The 24790-nt window shown below is 44.4% G+C and overlaps 1 protein-coding gene across 1 annotated transcript in view; it reads left to right on the top strand.

Annotated features, from left to right (window-relative positions):
• Window positions 1-692: 692 nt before the first annotated feature.
• PCBD2 (pterin-4 alpha-carbinolamine dehydratase 2) overlaps window positions 693-24790 on the top strand; it is a 126804-nt gene continuing 102706 nt past the window's right edge. The window contains exons 1-2 of the mRNA XM_066589795.1: window positions 693-847; window positions 14777-14908. Of these exons, the coding sequence (XP_066445892.1) occupies window positions 755-847; window positions 14777-14908 (225 nt within the window). The 5' untranslated portion in view covers window positions 693-754. The remainder of the gene's footprint in view (window positions 848-14776; window positions 14909-24790) is intronic.

A 24790-nucleotide genomic window follows, 5' to 3' on the forward strand; every position in this document is an offset into this window, starting at 1 on the left:
CGCTGCAAACACAGGTAGCTACAGCAGGCACGGGTAGCTGCAGCAGGCGTACGCAGCAGACACGGGTAGCTACAGCAGACATGGGTAGCTGCAGCAGGCGTACGCAGCAGACACGGGTGTACACAGCAGATACAGATAGCTGCATACACAGCAGGCAAAAGTAGCTGCAGCAGGCGCAGGCATACACAAGCACCTCCAGCAGATACATGTAGCTGCAGCAGGCGTACACAAGCAGCTCCAGCAGATACATGTAGCTGCAGCAGGCGTACACAAGCAGCTCCAGCAGATACATGTAGCTGCAGCAGGCGTACACAAGCAGCTCCAGCAGATACATGTAGCTGCAGCAGGCGTACACAAGCAGCTCCAGCAGATACATGTAGCTGCAGCAGGCGTACACAAGCAGCTCCAGCAGATACATGTAGCTGCAGCAGGCGTACACAAGCAGCTCCAGCAGATACATGTAGCTGCAGCAGGCGTACACAAGCACCTCCAGCAGATACATGTAGCTGCAGCAGGCGTACACAAGCACCTCCAGCAGATACATGTAGCTGCAGCAGGCGTACACAAGCAGCTCCAGCAGTCGCAGGTAACTGCAGCAAATCTGCCAGGTGTGAACATAAGCTATTTCTGCTGCCGGCATTGTAGTTTCTACATCCTTGCAGGGAGGAGGGGGAGCGCTTCCTCAGTCACACCTCCTGTTCAGCTCAGGCCATGTGCTGTGTGCAGGCCTGCAAGCAGGGAGGAGGGAGCAGACATGTTTACTGGCAGACTTGTCGCCCGGCTCCTCCAGCCTGTGTGCAGCACGGAAGTGATCTCACCAGCCCTGACCAAACATTACTCCAGGATGGTGAGTACTTCCCCCCCTGATAGTACTGTGCAGGCTGAGCCAGGGCAACGTGTACCTTCATTATGGACTATCTCTAATGTCCAACGACAATAAGTCCTTCATTGGGAGCTACATGTAAGGGGGCTTTTACACGGAACGATTATCGTTCGGATACCTGCAATCCAGCGAGGATATGAGGGATTATCGCGCCATGTAAATGCATGCAGTGACTGAATGATGAAGTCCTTCAATTCTTGTTCCTCATTCAGTTTCTGCATGCAGAAAACCGAACAACGTATCATTCCGTGTAAAGCGGTGGCTCACTTATGAGGGGCTGGAGCGATCCACGGCCCGCTCCGCCATTCAGTCATCGATGCTAATTCCTATGGAAGAGCACAGGGATGATTATTGCTGAGACGACCTGCCGGGCATCTTCTGCTACTGTTTTGCCAGTCTCACCTGAATGTAGCCTTTTTGAGGAATGAACAATGCTATTTTTTTGTGTGTGTGTGCGCATTGGCATATTTTACTGTACTTTTTCGTTCGTTTGCACACCCCAATTGAAGTGGTTGATTAATCTTAATGAGTTCTTTTTCCTGTGCAATTATGCAGTGTTCTCTGCATCTACTTACATATTGCACACACATTTGCGCCAACGTCCCCCGAAGTTCTAAAGTGACCAAAATATGGAAATGTGAACGAACCTATTGAAATCAATGGGTTCTATTTAAGGAGTATTGCACGCACAAATACACCCATATGAAGCTCGCCTTAAACTGGGCTCACACGGGCATATGGTTACCATGTATTACGCCTGTGTGATAGGCGGTAACTCGCTGACAATCAATTACATTGCCTTATGCTTTAATAGCTAACTAAGGGGGTTGTTAAATGGGATGCTGGTCGGGAACTTAAGTGCACAGTAGCATCCCAACGATTGTCACTCCTCTGCTTTTAGTCATTTAATGAATGGGGGCACCTGAGATCTCTTCTGGACGACCGCCTCTATTCACTGTATAAGGCCTCCTGCCCACAGCCGGGTCGGATTCCAACTGCGAAATTTGACAGCGGAATCGGACCCGTTGCCCCTCAGAGACCCCATACTCTCCTCTCCGGATCCACCATGAGCATCTCAGCCGGCACGCATACTTCCACTGTGCTCACAGCAGAAGTATCACGGGACGAACAGCTTCCATTGACTGCAATGGAAGCGGTCTCTGCAATTTTCCACATAGAATAGAACATGCTGCGATTTTCCCCCCCACCCCCCCGTGAGTGGAAATCGCACTTGATTTCCACTCGTGGGCAGGGGAGAATCATTTACCATTGCATGTCTATGGACGGGCATTGCTGCGGAATTTACGGCGGTCGTCTGGCTGAGAATTCCGCAGCAATAATCCGTCCGTGGGCATTCGCCCTAAAGGCAGTTGTTTATAGCTGACTGCCTGTGTATGTGGAGCAGGAACTTGCTCACTAGGCGTTACTGAAAATGGAGCAACTACCGAGCCACTTCCATGTTTACATGGGCTGACTCGTGTGAGCAATTCTTCGGGCAACCTTCATCATTTGGGGTATGTTCACATCGTGGAATTTGCCACGGCGAATTCTGCCGCAGAAAACAATGTCAAAATCTGCACCTTTCTACTGTGGCTTTTAGCGCAGATCTGCACATATATTTTGCGCTGTCAGTGACATGTCGCTATTTGATGCGGAAATGCATGGGGATTTTGCCCTTTGACAGGGCATTTTGATGTGGTATTTGTAGGCGAAATTCGCATCCGAGAATTCCCCAGCGATTTTGCAGTATAACAAGTTGAGGAAAATGGCACGGGTTTTCCACAGTGGAAAATTAGAACCAGAATCTGCAACATTGACGCGGATTCACAGCAGACTTCACTCCTATTGAAAGGGTGACATCAGCTTCAGATCCAAACCAAAATCTGCACAGATGGTGTGGGTGTTAACTTAGAAACAATGCAGATTTTGGTGCAGATTTTCCACTATATGTGAACATACCCTAAATCTCATTGTACCGCTAATTTGACTATTGCCTAAACCCAACACAAAACCCGTTCTGACATCACAGTTATATATCAGGAAATTGAATGGGCTATTTCTGCTCAGACCTGTTAGCGATACGAATTGTAAAGACTCTGCCACATTTACTGGCTTAATTTAACGGCAAAAACCCTGAAACAGCAGTATGTGTATGGGCTCTGACTTTGCTTTCAATTCCTGGTCATTGTTACAAGGCTTGTATAAAGAGTCTAACATTGACGTTAGGTATTGCTGCCTTCCAATAGGTGGCTTTGTGGAGGTATTGTTTCATCTCCCTTATTTGCATATTACCCAGAAGAGCGTAAATGGCCTTTTAAGTCTCCTCACTCACCGTCTAGGTGCTCTCCCTAAGAAGAAAAGATAGCGTTTCTAACCCCCAGGCCTCTCACTAGCAAGTTCAGACTCCTACTGTACACTGATGAAAGGCAAAAACCCTGAAACAGCTGTCTGTGTATGGGCTCTGACTTTGCTTTCAATTCCTGATCATTGTTACAAGGCTTGTATAAAGAGTCTAACATTGACTTTAGGTATTGCTGCCTTCCAATGGGTGGTGCTGTGAAGGTATTGTTTCATCTCCTTTATTATCTTAATTTATGAAACACACTAGCACTCCTAGTTTAAAACTGGGTTCCGAAGACGCTACGGATGCCTCCAGCATCCCAAATGCGGAACTATTCGGAATGGTTGGGAGGCATGGATTAGCCACTTATCCGAAATGCATTGAGGAGATTTATGAAACTCTACAAGAAAATCTGTCATTGTTGCTTTCCTTGCATACTAATCTTTTGAAGAAGCTACGCTGTGATTGGTCGCTATGTGCTTTCTTCTATACAGTCTTATACATCTGTTGCATTGTGTACATCAGTGATAACAGGAGCAGCGCTGGCAATCGTGGCGCTGAGCAAATATTCTAAGGTTAACTTGAGACGGGTGATCTCCCCGTGGATGTGAGGTGTTTCTATATCAAAACCGCTTCGCATCACTTTGGGGAAGTAGCTGTCAGCTCAGGTGTATGACCCTTTCAAAAGAATGGTGTTCATATTAGTACGAGATTTGTGTGTCTCGCAATGCACAAATCTCGCACCCTTTTTTTGGCTGTGTGAAAACGGTCTAAGGTTCTATGAATAAATGCTGCTGTGAAGAGTTAATGATACAATTCCCAAATAAAAAATGCTTTATTGAGGGTGCTGTAACATGTCCTGAGTACAGACATGTTACAGAGGATATTGCAACCTGATGTTATCAGTATTTCATCATGCTTCACATGTAATTGACTCCGTATTTGCTGTCATTGGTTCTACTGGACAAATATAAATCTGTATTTAAAACACATCCGTGAATAATATGGCCATCTGAATAGATAGTATTACATTAGCTCCATACTACGGTCTGCAAAACATGGACCAAATACGGAGGAAAAAAATATATGTATGCTCATTGTCAAAAAACATGGAGATGCTCGATATTCAGGATGAATGTCCTCCCCAGAATATTATACACCCTCCAAGCATTGCCCATTGATACTCCTATATTGTTCTTCCAACACCTATCCTCCCTGCTCACAAAATTTATCTGGACGGATAAGCCCACACGTATAGCCCGTAGCCCCCTCGCTAGGCCAAAAAAGACGAGTGGTTTGGGCTTTCAAGACCTGCTATACGCAGTTGACTGGCATAGGCACACAGACGTTAAACAGTGGAACCCGTTGAAACAAACGTTCTCTCTTATTCCTCTGGTGGCTTTACACCCCTCTGGAAGCCAGCTTCCACCCCACAATTGGCCCCACTCTCAGGGTTCTCTCCCGAGTGTGCCCCAGACCTGAAATCTCGCCCACATCCTGTGCCATATTTCCCATTTTGGGAAACCCAGCATTTTCCCCCTAGCCTAGAAAGTGGAACATTTCATCTATGGTTCTGCAATAGTAGATTTAGGCCCTTTTACACTCAACAATTATCGCTAAAAATTCGCTTAAAAGACATCTTTTGATGGACCGCACACTGATTTCTCCATGGGCAGCGCTGATAACATTCTTTCAGCAGCTGTCCCACTGGAGAACATGGAATCTTATGCTCTATATTAATATCCAAACATATACCTGAAATGAAAACACACAGACGCCAGCATGGGTATGAAAGGCCGCGGCATTTATTTTAAGCGGGGTTACCTTATAAATATTAATAACTCAAAAACCCAACATATATAACATGTAGACTGAGTCCTACCTACTCAAGTCTACACCAATAACCAATCTTTAATCCATCTTTATACCCACTCGCAGGAGGCAGGCGGCATTCCCCCATTTAAACATGGAAGCTAAACAAGAGGGCAGGCTTCCTCTCACCAATCACTCCCACCAATCAGCTCTTGTTGCTGGGGCCCGAGCTTCACAGAAGGATTCCTCGGGCTTCTTCCCACCATTTTCTTTAGACCAATCCCCATCCATCCTAGGGCTCCAACATTTCCCCAGCACCCTCCAGCACCTTCCAGCTCACTCACAGCTGACCCTGCAGTGAACTCGAACATCTATTAAATACCTACCTAATAAGCCAATACTCTTATAATTAACACCCAAAGACCTTTTAAAACCGTTCCATGAGGCCTCAGTCCCTAATTGGCCTTTGGCCATACAAGAGCAATGTATTTAGAGAACAGACCACTCGCAAATGAAGTTAGTTAGCTAATGCAAAATAATCGCTCAAAATTCTCAGTTTTCTTCCACCTGCACCTTAGTGACATCCCCCGCATACTCCTATAGGCACTCTGTGGTCAGACATCTAGTTAAAGGGGTTGTCTCGTGAAAGCAAGTGGGGTTATACACTTCTGTATGGCCATATTAATGCACTTTGTAATATACATCGTGCATTAAATATGAGCCATACAGAAGTTATTCACTTACCTGCTCCATTGCTGGCGTCCCCGTCTCCATGGCTCCGTCTAATTCTGATGTCTTCTGGCGTTTTTAGACGTGCTTGCGCAGTCCGTGCTTCTGCCTGGTGAATGGGGCCGCTCGTGCCGGAGAGCTGGTCACCGCGTCGTCATCGTAGCTCCGCCCCGTCACGTGTGCCGATTCCAGCCAATCAGGAGGCTGGAATCGGCAATGGACCGCACAGAGCCCATGGTGCACCATGAGAGAAGACCCGCAGTGCACCATGGGAGAAAACCGCAGTGCATCCCTGGGAAAAGACCGGCGGCCATCTTAGGGAGAAGATTTTTATAACTTCATATTTCGTCGGATCGGTGAGTAGCAAGCGGTTTAAAAACCGCTTTAAATTGCTATTTTATGCCAGGGGGGTGACGGGGAATGGGCTAGTGTAAAATTTTGATGTTTGCCGCGAGACAACCCCTTTAATGCAGCCATGGCATGCATTCCGAAGCTATGGGGACAAGCATCCCATCCTTCATGGTGTGTTTCATATGATCCGCGAGATGATGCCGATAGAAGACCTTACAGCATCCATCAAAGAGTCGCTGGATAAGTTCTCTAAAACTTGCCACTACCAGATCGCGTTCCTAAATTCTCAGGAATATAGAAATCTGAATGATCAAAGTTCCCCCAACCTAATTTTCAGGTTCCTTGTACGGGTTGACTGGCCCTTGTGCTCCCGTACCCCTCTCTCCCATCATTAAAGAGGGGTTAGGTGTAGGTGATGCTCCGCCCTTCGTCTACCACTTTTTTTTTCTTCTCCTTTTTTCTCTCTCTTTATGCAACCCTTGCATCTCCAATTCCTCCTCCTCCCCCTGGGGTATCCTCCCCTCCCCCCTCCACCGTGACGCCACCATATCTTGCCAATTCATCGTACTTTGGCCCCAGTAACCCAACAGCAAGTCCTACTAGAGAGAAATGTCCAAACACATCAATGCTGTTGGTGAACTGGGTCCAAACTAGCTTACTCCCTACGACATCTTCTCTATCCACACTATACCTGTTATTGTTGTTTGAAAGAAGCTTTTGAAAACATGTATACCTGAAATTATCCTTGTGTTTGACAATGTTGTAAGTTATTTACATTTTGAAAAGCAAATAAATAAAGAATTATAAAAAATAAATAAAGTACCTAGAAGTAGTTTTCAGAACGGAATGACACTTTTTGTGTGTGATTGTAATGTTGATATAAGTGATTACAATATCAGAGCAAAAGGAGAATTTATTATGGAAACTGACCCCTTGGAGGAAGGCTCCATTACCCTGTTGTACCACCTCTAGCTTGGATACAAGATGTAATACGGGTGGGCATGGAGGCTCTAGTACCCTGTTGTACCACCTCTAGCTTGGATACAAGATGTGATACGGGCGGGCATGGAGGCTCCAGTGCCCTGTTGTACCACCTCTAGCTTGGATACAAGATGGGATACTGGCGGGCATGGAGGCTTTAGTACCCTGTTGTACCACCTATAGCTTGGATACAAGATGTGATACGGGTGGGCATGGAGGCTCTAGTACCCTGTTGTACCACCTCTAGCTTGGATACAAGATATGATGGGTGCGAGCATGGAGGCTCTAGTACCCTGTTGTACCACCTCTAGCTTGGATACAAGATGTGATACTGGCGGACATGGAGGCTCTAGTACCCTGTTGTACCACCTCTAGCTTGGATACAAGATGTGATACGGGCGGGCATGGAGGCTGTAGTACCCTGTTGTATCACCTCTAGTTCGGATACAAGATGGGATACTGGCGGGCATGGAGGCTTTAGTACCCTGTTGTACCACCTATAGCTTGGATACAAGATGTGATGCGGGTGGGCATGGAGGCTCTAGTACTCTGTTGTACCACCTCTAGCTTGGATGCAAGATATGATACTGGCGGACATGGAGGCTCTAGTACCCTGTTGTACCGCCTCTAGCTTGGATACAAGATATGATAGGGGCGAGCATGGAGGCTCTAGTACCCTGTTGTACCACCTCTAGCTTGGATACAAAATGTGATACGGGCGGACATGGAGGTTCTAGTACCCTGTTGTACCACCTCTCCCTTGGATACAAGATGTGATACAGGCGGGTATGGAAGCTCTAGTACCCTGTTGGGACTTTTAGCTTGGATACAAGATGTGGTACGTACAGGTATGGAGGCTCTAGTACTCTGTTGTACCACCTCTAGCTTGGATACAAGATGTGATACTGGCGGACATGGAGGCTCTAGTACCCTGTTGTACCGCCTCTAGCTTGGATACAAGATATGATAGGGGCGAGCATGGAGGCTCTAGTAGCCTGTTGTACCACCTCTAGTTTGGATACAAAATGTGATACGGGTGGGCATGGAGGCTCTAGTACCCTGTTGTACCACCTCTAGCTTGGATACAAAATGTGATACGGGCGGACATGGAGGTTCTAGTACCCTGTTGTACCACCTCTCCCTTGGATACAAGATGTGATACAGGCGGGTATGGAAGCTCTAGTACCCTGTTGGGACTTTTAGCTTGGATACAAGATGTGGTACGTACAGGTATGGAGGCTCTAGTACCCTGTTGTACCGCCTATAGCTTAGATACAAGATGTGATACGGGCGGGCATGGAGGCTCTAGTACCCTGTTGTACCACCTCTAGCTTGGATATAAGATGTGATATGGGCAGGCATGGAGGCTCTAGTACCTTGTTGGAACTCCTCTAGCTTGGATGTAAGATGTGATACAGGTGGGCATGGGGGCTCTAAGGATGCTGCATAAAGGATGGACGATGAGCTGATCGCTCATTGTTCAGTGTAAATAGTAGCCGTTCAGTGCTGAACGGCCGCTATGTTAGGTCAATGGAGAGGGGTGGGGGAGCGAGAGGAGAGAAATCTCCTGCAGCCTCCCTGCTGTGAGCCAATGATACTAGCCTCCGTGCAGCAGCATAGGAGCTAGTATATGCGGGAACGAGTGTCGGGCATCGTTTTTCCGACATTCGTGCCGTCTAAATGGGCCTTTATAGTGTGCGGCTCCTCTTACACGCGGGCATTAGCGAGGCAGCCATTTTCCCTGCACTGTATAGGGCTCCAAATCCCAGAGAAGACAGTAGTATAAAGGGCCAATTAGAAGTGAGTGAGGGAATGACCAAACAAGTGGCAACAGTGAACAGTCAATAGGAGAGCAGTGTCAGGATTGGAGGGGCTCTGTATGTTGGACGGCAGATCCTGAGGGGTTTCAGTAGTGATTCCATACAGTATAGTTAGTGGTGTTTATTACCGACGGTCCCATGCCCTAATGACCCAACCAGCCTATCGGGCATTCTCCTAGTAAAGCCGATTTCCAATCCGCCACTGTACCCAATACACACTGATGCTGCAGTGATGAACAGCGGCAGGGTGATGTAGCGCTGAATGATAATTTGTGCGCGCATGCTTGCCTGCTTCATACGAGCGTATGCATTTTGTGCGTATTTTTGGTGGAATGAACAATGCTTTTTTAATAATAATCTTTATATAGCGCCAGACATATTTTTTGCACGCTCATCGGCATATTTTACTGTACTTCTTGCACTCACAGGGCATGTTCCTTTGCGCTCCTCAAACAAAGATGCACCAATTAAAATGGCCAATTAGTTCCTGATGTGTTTTTCATTCCAGTGGAATTACGCAGTGTTTCACGCATCTCATTGCGTATTGTGCATGCATTTGTGTACTCCTCATTTACTTCTATGGGGACCTTCGGTGTGCAAATACACGAAAAAATGGAGATTGTTCTAATCTTTTTTTTGTTGCTCCTGAAATGCGTGCAAAAAACAGAGTGCGAATTACCTCATTGAAATCAATGGTTCCTTTCTCTGGCTTTTGGTCACGCAAATACGCCCGTGTGAAGCTGCCCTTATGTTACATGACAGAGCTGCAGCGCAAATCTGAGGAAGCCGTAGCGACGCCTCCACTGTGTGTGCCTGTCTTCTACTAACTGGACGGAGCTACAATGCACTCGCCTATTGGAGGGCCGTCACAGGAGAGTAAACCATGGTGAGCCCACGACTGCACATGGCCGACTGGAGCTACCAACAGACGTGTTATGTTTCCTCTTTGGTGATGGGAGCCGGTTTATTACACATGCGCATCCTGCTGAATATGGACCGCTGCAGGACGTAGCTCATGGCAGCAGGAAGGACTATGATGCTCCTAGGACTTGGAATGGGGGTTACTTTTGAACTCTGCATTTTGACTGACTTTTGTCTGTTGCAAGTGTAGTACATTTTTAAAATGCAATTTCCTTAGACCTGTTTATAATTGTGGGACACGGCAACAGCAGATTTGTGCAGATTCAGAGGTTTGCATCATTGGATTTCTCTTTACCAATTTTTGATATGAGACACGTGCCAGATGAGTTTTTTAAGGGGTTCTCCAGGATTATAATATTGATGGCCTATCCTTTAGACCATATTCAAGTTTTGTGCTTTAGGGCATGTTAGTTTTTTGTTGTTTTTTTTTTTCAAAGCACAGCATGCAACTGGTGACATTGGTATGGGGAACCAAATAACAAAAAAACATGTATTTACATGCCTGCCATGATTAATGCAAAGCAGTAGCGGGAGACTGCTGGAGAAAAAAAATGCCCCCCTCCCCTCCTTATAAATCATCCTGTATGTCAGTTACCATAGTTTAGGCTAAGGTAAAATATATTATTTGTGATATACCACCATCTAGTGGTCATATGCAATAACAACAGTCTCCCTCTACCCTTCAGTATTAGACCACTCTCACATGGCAATATTTCCAGCATTATTTTTGCCTCCATATTTGTTAAAAGAACAGTTGTGGCTTCAAAACACAGAAGAGGTAGAAATCTTTTCATTATACTTTTTTCTGTATTTTTCCATTCCTGGTTTTGTATTACATATACAGGCGGAAAATACAAACCAAAAACTGGCATATGAAAGTGGCCTAAGACCAATTTCCCACATGTGTATTGTAATACAGACATGTTACTGATGACACTGCAATTCTACATCATCAGTATTTCATCATTCTTTGATCTGTATTTGCCCAATAGACAATAATACCAATAAATGCAAATACTGAGCAGAAATAGACACATGGTCTTTAGACAACTGTGGCAACTTAGTGATTACTCACCCATTGACATCGCCGCTATCTCCTTCTAAGAGGGTTGGCGCAACTCTCAGTGAGACTCTGGACAACTGATTTCTTGAAACTCTGGCTTCTGCCAGCTTTATTGCACAGCATCAACATACTGCATATTCACTGGAACATAGCACAATTTCTGGGTTTGTCACTATCTCCCACCAGGGTGTCTAGGGGGCTTCCTTCCCTGTCAGACTTGTGACAGACACAGTCTGGTCCACACTGGACTTCAGGCTTGCAGCTCCTGTAGCTGTCTCCGCAGCCTCTCTCTCCTTGAGCTGGAGGTTTTATCTCCTCCAACCACACCCTACAGCTGTCCCAGCTAATTTAGCATACAGAATTCCTGATTTCTTGCCCTCTAAAGGCCATACTATGAACTGCACTTCTACATTGTTTTCAGACAAGCATGGGCAATGTTTTACAGACTTGAATACGGCATTTGTGTAAATCTATGTATCTAGTTACATGGCTGTTTTTCTTACAGCTGTTTTTAAATTCTTTATTTAATGTAGTTTTACAACTGTCTCAAAAGAACATAAACAACAATAACAGCAGATCCTCCAATAATGGAAACCAGCCGTAGTGAAAATAGGAAATCTCATAGTTTCCTACAGATATAACCTCCTTGAAGTGATAATTACATTAATATCAGCTGTAGAGGCCCAAGCCATAATTCGGACCATAGAGAGGGAAATTTCACCTTTATTTAAAAAAAACATGTACTCCGTTCTATATTAACGAGCAAAAAAAAGGACATTATGTCACAGTAAGAGGTAGAATAGACAATGGGAATGGAGAAGCAAAGGGGAGGGATTGGAAGGGAAAAGTAAGGTGTGTGTGTGTGTGTGTGTGTGTGTGTGTGTGTGTGTGGGGAGGGGGGGGGTTGAAATCTCCGACAACAACCCACCTGGTAGGTATTGGAGACTTGAGGGGAACATCTAACTGGAGCTCATAATCATTCAATATTCCTGCATGTACTAAAAACTAATCCAGGGAGCCTAGGCCACATACCAGCAGTCATACCTATCATGTAATGTGTGGGTAAGTTCTTCCATCCACTGAATGTCCTCTATCTTTCGTATCCAGTGGGCCAGGTAAGGTGGCAAGGTGGACTTCCAGTGACCGGTAATACAGGAACTAGCCGAATTGTTTAAGTATCGATTTGTGAAGTAGTATGTCAGAGAGATGTAAAAGGAAAATGGTTGGAAAATATGGAACATGCAGGTAGAAAATTTTACAAATAGTCATGTTGATAACCCTCCAGAAACTCCTTAATCTTGGACAGTCGTAGAAGACATGCAGAAGTGTGTCCTCCCTGTGCCTCATTGCCTGACCCTATATAGGTGCTTTCAAATGGAGTCAATGGCCTATTTTCCTGTGGGAAAAAGGAAGCCCAAATAGTGGGCTACTAGCATAGATCTTCAGAAGGCCAGAGGGATAGGATCCAAAATGGATGGCAAATTCGTCCAAGAAAGCTATCCTGACCCCCGATGGGAAATGAGAGGAGCGCCAAATTTGGAAGGGGCCAAGTGAGAAGCCTATGGAAAATTGTGGATTTCCCAGTACTGGCAGTAATGGAAAAGGGAAGGGCGATACCAACTGCTTGGGGAAGAAGCTAGCACAAAGCGTAAGGATAGGCCCTATTATAGAATAAGATCGGAAGAATGGACGCTACCCAGGGACTAAAAAAATGTAAAGATTAGTTTTAAAAAGTTTTAATAGTTAGAAAATCTAAAAGGTATTAAGGTGTAAAAAGCGTTTTTCTATATTCATAATATATATATTATAGAAAAAACATACTTGCTATCGCTGTGTCCATAAAAGTCCAATCTAGCAAAGTAATATATTATTTACCCCGCACAGTGAAAGTCAACCGGGGAAAAAAAAGTCTGAATTGTACGTTTTTTGCTCAGCCTGTCTACAAGAAAAAAATGTAATAAAAATCGATCAAAAAGTTGTATGTACTCCAAAATGTTACCAATAGAAACTACCGGACATCCTGCAAAAAAGAGCCCTCACACAACTATGTCAATGGAAAAATAAAAAGTTATGGCTGTTAGAAGATGGTGGCTATGGCATTACATCATACTGTGCAGGCATCAGACAGGCTTCTATCAAGCCTGATAGAAGCCTGTCCGGTCAGATCGCGGGACGCTGTGCGGTTGCTAGGCAGCCTGGGGCCTTCTGAAAGGCCCCAGTGCCGCCTATGCAGAGCGCCTATCAGGCCGTGCGCTTGACAGGCACTCTGCATAGGCAGCCCTGAAGCCTTTCAGAAGGCCCCTGGTTGCCCAGCAACTGCACAGTGTCCCGCAACACTGTTCAGGCCACCTGAACGTCAGGTGCCGGCTGTTTCTTACAACTAGCACCCGGCGGCAGCAGTTCAGACAGCGGTATTTAAAGTGTTAACAGTTCCGACGAGCGGCGCGGCTCGTCGGAATTGCAGCCGCCGGGTGTCCACTGTAAGAACAGCCTGCACCCGACGTTGTATGGAGCCGGAACCACCCGCGATCCCGCTCCATACAAACATTTGTTCGGACTTGCGAACAGGTTCTTGGAACGGAATCTGTTCGCAAGTAGGGGAGCATCTGTATAAGTTGCAGCAAAGAAAAACTATATAAATTTGGTATCATTTTTCATTTTACTGACCCATAGAATAAAGACAACATGTAATTTTGCCACTGTATGTATGCCATAAAAACACGAACCCTCCTCAAAGATGGCGGAATTTCATTTTTTTCTATTTCAATCCACTAAGAAATTTGGAAACCATTGACCTTGGCGGATTCCAGAGAGTATATTTATGTCTTCATGATCGGATCAAGGCCAATATATCTTAGACAAAAAAAAGGAGAGTCCAGGCCACTTGGTCAAACGCCTTCTCTGCATCGGTAGATAACGAGCAAAAAGAGATATGTTTGGTTTTAGTGTAGTGGACATTGGTTGATTTCAATAAGAGCCATGCCTGCAGTTACAAGCGCCGGCCACTACACAGAGGTTGGCGCGGAGGCTTCCGCTGCTCTGCTCCGACCTCTATGTATTTGCGGCGCTGACAGCATGTGGCTACTCAGCTGATCGGTCAGGGTCCCAAGCAACAGACCCCAGCCGAGTAACTATTGATAGATCATCAATAATATTGTCCCTGGAAAACCCCTTTAAATTCCTTGTCCTATTTAGGTAGCTAGTGGGGCGTTATTCCGGATTATCCATTCTTTATATCATACATTATATCTCCCAGAAGGGAAACTCTAGATTTTAAAGTTGTGGTCCAGTTGTAAACCATTGATTACCTATGCTTAGGATAGGCCATGAATAGTAGATTAGCGAGCATCTGCCGCCTGGGACGCCAGTCAATTAGCTGTAAGCTGGGCCTCTGTGCTCATGCATTGAGCTGATTTTTGTAGGAAGCAGATAGCTCAGTTTCCCCTTGGCTAGACTTGGTATTACAGGCATTGAAGTAAATGGAACCTTTGTCCGCAATTCCAAGCCTGCCCACTGCAGTAAGAATGGAGCTGTCTGCTTCCTGCAGAAACTAGCTCAGAGCATGAGCACAAATGCCTGGGTGGTAGACCCTCAATGATCTACTATTGCTGGCATATCTTAAAGATAGGCTATTAGTAGTTTACAACTGGCACAACAATTTCATGTATTTGAATAGATATCAATAAAGATTTTGCCTTCATGACCTACTAGAGGAAGGCTGGCATTCTATTGGAGTCATATGCTCTTATAGGTACTTGTATCTGATGTCTTGTCTTTCCCTGGCCACAAATCTATTTCTGTATTCTTCAGTTCTCATACACCCTTAGGATGTCAGTCAGTGTGAACACAACCTCAAATATATTTATTTTAATTAGACTTCAGAGGCTCACCTATTGACTTCAGAGGAAAGAACACAAGCAGTCCAAGAACTCCGCTCTCTGGGATGGGAAGAAATCACAGCCAGAGATGCCATTTACAAAGAATTTGTCTTCAAGACTTTTAACCAGGTGACTTAGTTAAACAGGATAATAAATGGTTAAATTAAAGTGACACTCAACCTTCAATGAATATTACTATGTGTTTACTGAATATAAAATCTAGCATCTGTGTAATAAATATATTACTTTAAAGGGGTTCTGTCATTAGAAAAAAAAATACTTGCCTATTCCTCCCCAGGCCTCCCTCAGCAATAATATAGGAACACTCGTGGCAAGACATCGCGCATGCACAGTCGTGGCATTTGCCCAGCATAGGATTCAGCATTCCCTGCTAGGCAGTGAACGCTATGTCATTAGTGACTGAACGTTCATTGACGCAGGAAGCCGAGAATGGACGCTCTATAACAAGAAGAGGATCCGGCCAGCTTGCGGTAAGGTGACCTCGTGGACTTGAGGAGCCAGGAGAAGATGCGGTAAGAAGACTGGCTGGGGAAGAATAGGGGAGTAATGATTTTTTTTTTCTAATGACAGAACCCCTTTAATTTACTGCTGTTATGTATTTTAAGTGTGTTTTTACTCTGTACACTGTATTAAAAAATATGTTGGTAGCTGAAAACCATCAACAAGCAGGTTATCACCCGCTTGTGGATTATGAATGCTCTGTGAAACCATAGCCCATTTACAGCAGCACATCATCATACAGTACTGTTCCTAAGGGCAGAATCAGAAAAACGGATTCATTCACAACAGCTTGTTTGCTTTATCTAGGGGCTTTTTGTTCTGTGACGCTCAGAATAAAAATATAATGAGAAATAAGAAAAAAAACATGGCTGCTTTTTTCCAAACACAGCGCCACCTTTGTCCATTGGGTTGTGTGTGGTATGGCAGCTCAGCTCCATTGAAGTGAATGGGAGTGAGCTGTAATACCAGACACAACCAATGGACAAGGGTGGTGCTGTGTTTGGAAGAAAGCAGCCATTTTTTCTAACCCTGGACAACCCCTTTAAGGCTTTTTGTCTGCCCTAAAAACTGAGTATAAAGAGTGAGGATTGCATCACTATAATATGTGGCATTTTGAAGTTTTTCTGTAGGTTACAATATGTATAAGGAATAATGCCTCTCTATTGCTGGTTTGATGTCTGTTCTACCTTTGAAATAGTGGACATTGTCAGTCACCTGCAGATAATGTCCTGATCCTTAGGGCCTGGAATTCACGCACCTATTAGCTGTGCAAAAAAAAAATTGTCTGAATGTGTGAATTTTTTTTTGCAGCGCTAGTTGCGAGGGTCAGGGCTGTTTACACAGCCGGGACTGACCAAAAAGATGCGCTGCTGGAGAGAGAGATGGAAGGAGTCCCCAGGGGAACACCCTTCATCTCTTTCTCTCTAGTGAAGGGAATCCCCGCCGATGCTGTGGAATCCCTTATTCTCCCCTGTAGGGGAACCCCAGCATCGCACTGCTGGGGAATCCCTTATTCTCCCTTTGCTGGCCACCTTGCATAGTCTCCCATAGAGGTCTATGGAGACTTCTGCGCTTTGTGCACCAAAGATAGGTCAGACCCTATATCTTCATGTAGCAGGGAATTTCAGTTGCTCATGTCCTATCTTTTTAGGTGCGAACTATTTATTTTATTTTATTTTAGGTGCGGCTAAAATTCTTTCATATAAATGTTTCCATAGGAAACCATTCGTTCTAATAGTCACATTTTTTTGTGCATGTAAGTTAGCTGCGCAAATTCACCTGTGTGAATGAGGACTGAGATTGGCTACACACACACACACACACACACGTGAATGGTCTACGCACAACCACATGTATTTAGGTCTGGAAAGTAGATCATATTGGATTCATAATGACAGCCATTATTTTTATCATCACAGCTTCCACTGTTGTAGTTGCCCAGCTTTATCAGACTCTTAACCCTTTGCAATCCGATTTTGGATTCAGGGTTTCCTAGAGGTTTTCTCTTTTTGCCATTTTACAATGATGCCATCTGCTGGCTAGAGCCAGTACTGCAGTATGGGACATGTTGGAGAGGCCCCTAACAACAAAGCAGCCAGTATTCTACAGTAAGAATACCCTGCCGGACATTTTCCGACATCGGAGCTGTACAGCCTTCAATCTTTAGACGTCAGACAGTGGATTGGAAAGGGTTAAACGTAGAGGACAAAGGGAAGGCTGAGTAAACCTCATTATGTTGGGCAGTGGCATATTTTATGGATTAATTATAAAAAAACGCTCTGCCTTTAAATTTTCAGTGAGATAGTGTCAGGATGTCTGATAATGCTGAATGATACAACTATACATACGTATATGAGTGTTACAGGGCCATGTTAAGTGACAGTACAAAGATATACCGTGTGTGTTCAGAATGTGCATATTACTGTGTGAACCATTAATCAACGATAATGCTGAACTCCAGGGTCTGATAGTGGTGGGGTGCATGGCCTGAAGCCCCTGCCTTGGGTATCGCCCTTGTTTGAATGACAGATTAGTCTAGATATGCAGTCATAGGGAAATATGCTTTTTAAAGGGTTGTACCAAGACCTAAAGTTTAACTCATCATAACTGTATGCTCAGTGGGGTCTGACCGTTGGGGCCTTCACTGATCCAGGGAATGGGGCTCCCGACTGTTCCTGCATGAATGGAGTTTTAGTGACATCGCTGGGAATTGCGGCGTACGAGTGCTTGCCAATCTCCAGCTCTTCAGCGTTGTCACTGAAATGCAGGGACCTTAAAAAGTATTTAAAAAGTAAAACTTGTATTTATGACCTACACATTTTTATTCAATCTTTTGGTCATGGCTTCTGTCGTAAATGTCGGAAAAATAGTGCCGCAACCATGTTATTTATTCTGGTGAAATGATGAAAAACATGAAGGAAACTGGATGGAAGCCATTATAGTCAGTGAGTTCCGTCAGGCGCCATTGTTCCTTTTTGTTCTTGTGCTCCTTAGTGGAATACAGCAACAAAAGTATAACAAAAAAGGGAACAGAGCTTTTAATCCCTTAGTGAGGGCCAATACGTCTTTTTACTGACCTCACTAATAGGCTTTTAACCTGTATATATATTTCTTTAAAGCAGTGGCTTAGCTGACTACTGACAGCCAGGATCCTACTCTAACCTCAGATCCTGTCAGTTTAACCACTTACATGCCACAATCAATAGCAACTGCACCATTCTAGCAGATGACAGTGGGATGAGGATCCTTCTGTTACCCATTGGCACCGCACAGTTTGATTGCCAGGTACAAATGGGTTCCCATGGCAGCTGGAAGCCTGACAAAGGCCTCCATGTCTGCTATGTTGCTAAGCTTATTAGACCCTGCCTCTGGCAGAGTCTAATAGGCTTCTGTTTTAGGCTTAATAAAATGCACTACATAAGTAATGCAGTGTACAATTCTAGCAATCGAACTATGGCATCTTCATGTCCCCTTGTGGGACTACACAATAGCATCCAAAAAAGGGTTTAAAAAGTTTAATTTAAGGAAAAAATTCCAGTCTAAAAAAAGGCCCCTCCCAAAAAACTTGGATTCCAATGCATCAGATCACGCAGACGTATTCTCACAGCGTAAAAGCACCCGGTCGGCCAATATAGCGCCAGGCGCTTTTACGCCAGGCAGCGAAGATAGTCCTAGACCTATCTTTCCAGCTGGACTACGTAGGAGCCAATGACAGCAGCCGAAGAAGGGAGGTGGGAGGCAGTTTAGCAGTGGCTGTCAGCAGTGGGAGGGGTTGGGGGTGAAGCTAAGCTCTGCCCCCTCCCATTGCTGGCTGCAGACAAGGAGCGGGTGCTTAGCCCCGCCCCGTTCCACCCACTCCAATTGCAAACAGCCGGAGGGAAGGAGAGAGTAGTTGAGCCGGCGAGGAGGAGGGAAGGGGAGGCAACAGCATTGCAGCCTCGTTGTATTTGCGTCGGGCACATGCCGTCTGCACGGGGGCACAAATGATAGATTTGTGCGCCCGTTCACGCGATTGTACGGCGCCGGCGAGCGCACGTAAAAATGCCTACGCTAGTGGGAAAGAGCCCTTAGAATGCAGCAATGCAGATTCAATTGTTTTTCTTTCAAAATGTGTTATTTATGGGGGCGTGGCTTGAAGAGGCACCGAGACGGACGCTGAAGTTTAGCCTCCGCTCGGGAAGGGCACTCTAAAGCACTATAAAGCAGCAGCAGGGGATATAAAAGTACCCCAAGAGAGGCTAACAACGTACCTGAAACGAAAGATGTCTAGGAGGAGAGCTTCCACGTCCGTTCCGACCAGGCTGGAGACGTTCTTCTCCGCGCGCGGGACTGCCGTTGCCATGGCTGCGGAGGAGACTGCTTCTCCCGACACTCAGGAGGGAGAGAAAGACGGCGGAGACACTGTTCCACCGGAGGAAGAGAGCCACCGGGAAGATGCCGAAGAGACCACCACGGCTGACAGCGCTTCAAAACAGCAGGTTAGGAAACCAGACGGGGAGAGGGTAGTGAAGAAGGGGGGTGCTGGTGCAGTTCCTTCTCCCTCAAAGATGGCGCCGGCCACGTTATTACAGGGAACCCCAGCTCCCTCCCCCACTGGTAGCCCAGAAAAGCAGAGACAAAAAATGTCACATGCAGAAGAAAAGAGTGACAGCTCTGCGGTGCCTCTTGACAGTGCTGGAGGGAAAGATATCAAAAGCCTCTCAGCGCTGGACAGACCTGTCACAGAGCTGTACATTAAAGAAATCGTTATGGCTCTTAAAGACACTATACAATCTGATATTAGAAGCCTGACCACTGATATGAAAGCGTCAGTTCTTGAAGTTAATAACAGAGTTGAAAAAACAGAAAGCAAAATGGAGGAAATAGTTAAATCTCACAACTCCCTTATTGACGCGCACTATGACTTGGAAGAAAAAGTATCTAAACTTCAAAGCAAACTAACAGACCTTGAAGATAGGAATAGGCGCAACAACGTGAGAATTAGAGGAGTACCCGAAAAAGTCACTAACGCAGAAATTTATAACTACGTTACATGTCTTATGAAAAAACTCCTCCCTAACATCCCCGACCAAGAACTGATAATAGATAGAGCACACCGCCTGCCGCGTCCAAAATTCCTAAAAGAAGACCGTCCCAGAGATATTATTGTACGTATTCATTATTTCCGTACCAAAGAAGCCCTGATGAACGTGGCTAGGAAGTCGCCTACACTCCCGAAACCTTATGATAAAATCCGCCTTTTCATCGACCTCTCGCAGGCAACAATGGAGGCGAGAAGGAGTTTTGCGCCTGTTACTATGGCTATGAGAAACGCCGGCATCATATACAGATGGGGCTTCCCCACCAAACTAATAACAACCAAGGACAATGAAACACACATATTTCATGACCCCGAAGAAGCTATCCTAACTCTAAAATCCTGGGGAATATCGCCACAGGCTATCGAGCGCCCCACTGCTTCTGCAGGCCCAAAGAGAAGCCGCCAACCTACCACGAAGGGCACTTTAAGCCCAAAATGAATCCACCAGGTTACTACCTCGCCCTGCTGCCAAATCATATATTATTATGAGTGCCCACCTGCCAATGCCGAACTTTTCACCCCAAATGTACATACAAGCTTCGGCTTGCTATGCTATCCGTGTGAACTTTGATGTGTCCTCTCTCCAAAAGCCACCTACCTACTCTGGCTACCGCTCTCCTGGGGAGAGACACCCAAAGAAATGTTATGTTTGGTACTGTTGTCGTTGTTTAATTTCAGGCATCCTTGATTTCCACAAGATCCCGGACATCCAAGAACAAGCACCACCATCCTCTACATGGCTCTGAAAATCTTCTCTTTGAATGCCAACGGCCTCAACTCCCCATGCAAGAGGCGCGCCGTTTGGAAGGACTCATTTTCTAAGGACGTGGACATAGTATGTATACAAGAGACTCACTTACTGGAGAAAGACACAAACCACATGATACACAAAAGATTCCAACAGAGGGTCTTCGCCTGTGCTCCCAAAAAGCACGCTGGGGTTATGATCGCCTTTAAGGATAACACATTTGTTATAGACAAACAAGTATGTGACATCAAAGGCCGCTTCATAATCTTGGTGGGCTCCCTAAATAACACCTCAATCACATTAGTTAACGTCTATGTCCCAAATACGAGACAAATTAGCTTTCTCAACAAACTTATCAAAAAAATAAACAAGATAGCTAAGGGTTCAATTCTTATGTGTGGAGATTTTAACCTAGTACCTGACGGAACAGCTGACTTCACTAACCCAAAACAAAAAAAGGCCCCACCCTTGGTAATTGGCTACATAGCTCAGCATTATATGACACCTTCCGATGCGCCAATGCCTCCGCTAGGGAATACTCCTACTTCTCCCCCAGACATGGAACCTTTTCCCGCATTGATCTGTGCCTGGTGGACAAAAGCCTCCTTACAACGATATCCGCATCCGAAATAGGCACGGCCACCTGGTCTGATCACGCCCCCACCCTGACACATCTAAACTTTGGGAAAAATCGTCAAACAAACAGGTTATGGAGGAACAATACATACTTAATGCAACTGTCTAACCAAAAGGAAGAAATTCACAAAGCCCTAGAAGAATTTTTTACATTGAACAACACTCCAGACATAGACCCAATGACCTTGTGGAATGCCCATAAGGCATACATGAGAGGCATTTTAATAAAAATTGGAGCTAAATTCAAAAGAGACAAACAAAAAAAGACTGAAGAACTTATAAACCAAATCTCATTAAAAGAAAAAGAAGTCCAGCGGTCCCCCGCCCCCCAAAAATTTGACGAAATACGCAAATTAAGATTAGATCTCCACAAGATATTGCTGGGAGATTTGGATAGAGAGGTGAATTCCAATAGAGCAAACATATATTCGTCTCTAAACAAGTCTTCAAGATGGATGGCACAATTACTTAAAAGGAAATCAATAAAAGCTAACATCCCTTATGTATGGAACTCAAAAAAAAAAGGAATATAAAATAACCCACCCTAAACACATAGCAGAAGCCTTCCGTACTTTCTATAATAATCTATACAATATAAAAGACAATCTATTAGTTACCCAACCAAATAGCACCAGTATAGCTGACTTCTTAAAAAGGGCTAATCTACCAACAATTAACGCCATGCAAGCAACCTCACTAGACCAACAATTCGACATTTCTGAAATATCCGAAACAGTCTCGTCCCTAAAGAAACATAAAGCGCCAGGCCCTGACGGGTACTCAGCAGAGTACTACCAAACCTTTTGGAATATTTTATGCCCATTTGCAACAAAAACATTTAATACTGCTATGCAACGATAGTAGTTCTGCCTAAACCTGGCAAGGACCCAAATGACCCAGCCAATTTTCGGCCTATATCGTTGCTCAATACAGATGTAAAAATTTATGCAAAGACCCTAGCAAATAGATTGTTAAAAATACTCCCAAACCTAATCCATACAGACCAGCTAGGTTTTGTCAAGGGTAGACAGGCGCCAGACGGCACACGGGGAATCTTAAATCTACTTCACAAAACAGACTCGTCTAAAATACCAGTAATTCTATTAGCCTTAGATGCCGAAAAGGCTTTTGATCGGGTTCACTGGGGTTTTGCTTTCGAGACCTTGAGATGCTTCAGTATGAGTGAAGGCACAATACGGGCTATTCAAGCCCTGTATACGTCCCCGTCAGCCAGGGTACTAGTGGACGGGACCTTGTCAGACCCCCTGCATATAACAAATGGGACGAGACAGGGGGGCCCGCTCTCCCCTATATTATATGTCCTCACAATCGAACCACTAGCAGAAACAATCCGCCTATCTCCAGAAGTATGCGGTATCCCAATGAGTTTAAGGCAACATAAAATCGGCCTATTTGCAGATGATGTTATCTTAACCATGTCACGCCCCTTGGAATCTTTGAGAGCTGCATATGCAATTCTAAAGAGTTTCAGCGAAGCATCCTTATATAAATTAAATATAGATAAATCCCTTATCTTAGGCATACATATACCTAGATGTCTGAAAGTAGCTATACAATCTGAGTTCTGCTTTGAGTGGAGGGAGAAATCCATACCCTACCTAGGAGTGGAACTGACGGCCTCACTCAAAGATCTGGAAAATGTGAACATTCCCACTCTGCTAAACTCTACACAGAAAGAAATAGATCACTTGTCCAAACTAAACTTGACGTGGTATGGAAGGATCATGTCATATAAGATGAAGATCCTTCCTAAAATTATGTATTACTTCAGGGTTCTCCCAATTCCATTTTCGAACACCTCCATATCTAATTTACAGTGCCAATTAAATAAATACATATGGGGAGGGAAAAAACCTCGCATAGCCTTGTCGGTCCTCACACTACATCGTAGACACGGAGGAGCAGACATACCAAACCTAAAGATATATCAACGAGCAACTGTGTTAAACCAAATTAAAGGTTGGGTGGCTGATGATGTGTCTGTGGGGTGGATGGGAATGGAAAAGGGCCTCATGGGGGGTGTCTCACCTCAAGCACTTTTATTTGCAATGTCATTATCAGCTGTGTCTAAACCATTGGATGTAACATTACAAACACCGGGAATGTCTCCTTCCATGCTGGCGACAAAAGAGGCATGGAGAGACCTCTCACAGAAATTGGCTCTAAATGACAAGGCTAAAAGACCTTCTCTGCCTCTCGATATTTTGTGCCTTTTCTTGCCTGACCTCAAGATAGGGGAGTGGACAACAAGGGGTATAAAGACGATAGATGATTTGATAACTGCGAATAGACTGGACGCCTTTTCAGATCTCAGCTTAAAACACCACCTACCACAAAAAGAATTCTTCACATACTGTAGAATTATCTCGTTTTTGCAAAAAACCTCTTTACATAACATACGCCTTCCCATCACAATTATCAATCTAATCACCTCAAGGAAAAATAAAGACAAATCAGATATTAAGTTGTTCTATGACATACTGTCAGATAATACATGCCCAAGGAAAAAATCCCATATGCTCAATTGGGAAAAAGAACTGGGGGAAATAATAACCAATGACTCATGGGAAAGAGCTTACAAAACCTCTTTAAAATCCACTAAGGGAATGGGAATACTAGAAACTCAAACAAAGATATACTTGAGATGGTATCTCTCGCCCTCACTAATGGCAAATAGATTCAAAATAGGAACAGGCTTATGCTGGAGGGAGTGTGGACAAAAAGGCTCACTGTCACACATCTTTTGGTCCTGTCCCAAACTAGTCAACTTCTGGAAAGGAGTCCTTGGCGAAATGACCACCATCCTAAACTGTTCTATTCCTAGAAAAGCTAAATTAATCCTACTCTTGATAGGCCTTGAAGAATTCCCTCCAAATAAAAGATACCTACTAGGTCATTCTCTTATGACAGCAAAAACCATTGTTGCTAAGCATTGGAAGGAGAGATCCCCCCCCAACAAAGGAAGAGTTCATGGGTCGGATGGCAGAACAATGCATGTTTGAAGGATGGTTAGCATGTCGAAACAACACAAGTGGAAAATACGGGGAGGTCTGGGAAAAATGGAAATCTAAATATTAACATGCTGCGCAAAGGAAAGTATATGATGCCAAAAAGTTGTTGATTACGTTTAATGTTTCTTATAAAAAGTTGGAAATACTAGAAACTAGTTAGACAAATGTATGTAAAAATCTATGGAATAGAAGAGTTTTGTTAGAGTAAATATGTGAGTATATAAAAAATTGACACTGTAAACACACTTATGTTCAATATGCAATACTATTCTATGCATGTCAATTTATCAATGTTCCTCTAATGTTTTTTTCAATAAAAAAAACAAAATGGTAAAAAAATAAAATAAAATGTGTTATTTATTGTATTGTGCAGAAGTAGAAAAAAAATCTATATAAACCTGATATCGCAGTAAATGTGCTGATTCAGATAAAAAATTATCAAATGGTGAATACTGTGAAAACAAAACTCCAAAACACTGGCAGAATATCTGGAC

This window comes from Eleutherodactylus coqui, chromosome 2 (assembly GCF_035609145.1).
Source record: "Eleutherodactylus coqui strain aEleCoq1 chromosome 2, aEleCoq1.hap1, whole genome shotgun sequence".
Classification (NCBI taxonomy): domain Eukaryota; kingdom Metazoa; phylum Chordata; class Amphibia; order Anura; family Eleutherodactylidae; genus Eleutherodactylus; species Eleutherodactylus coqui.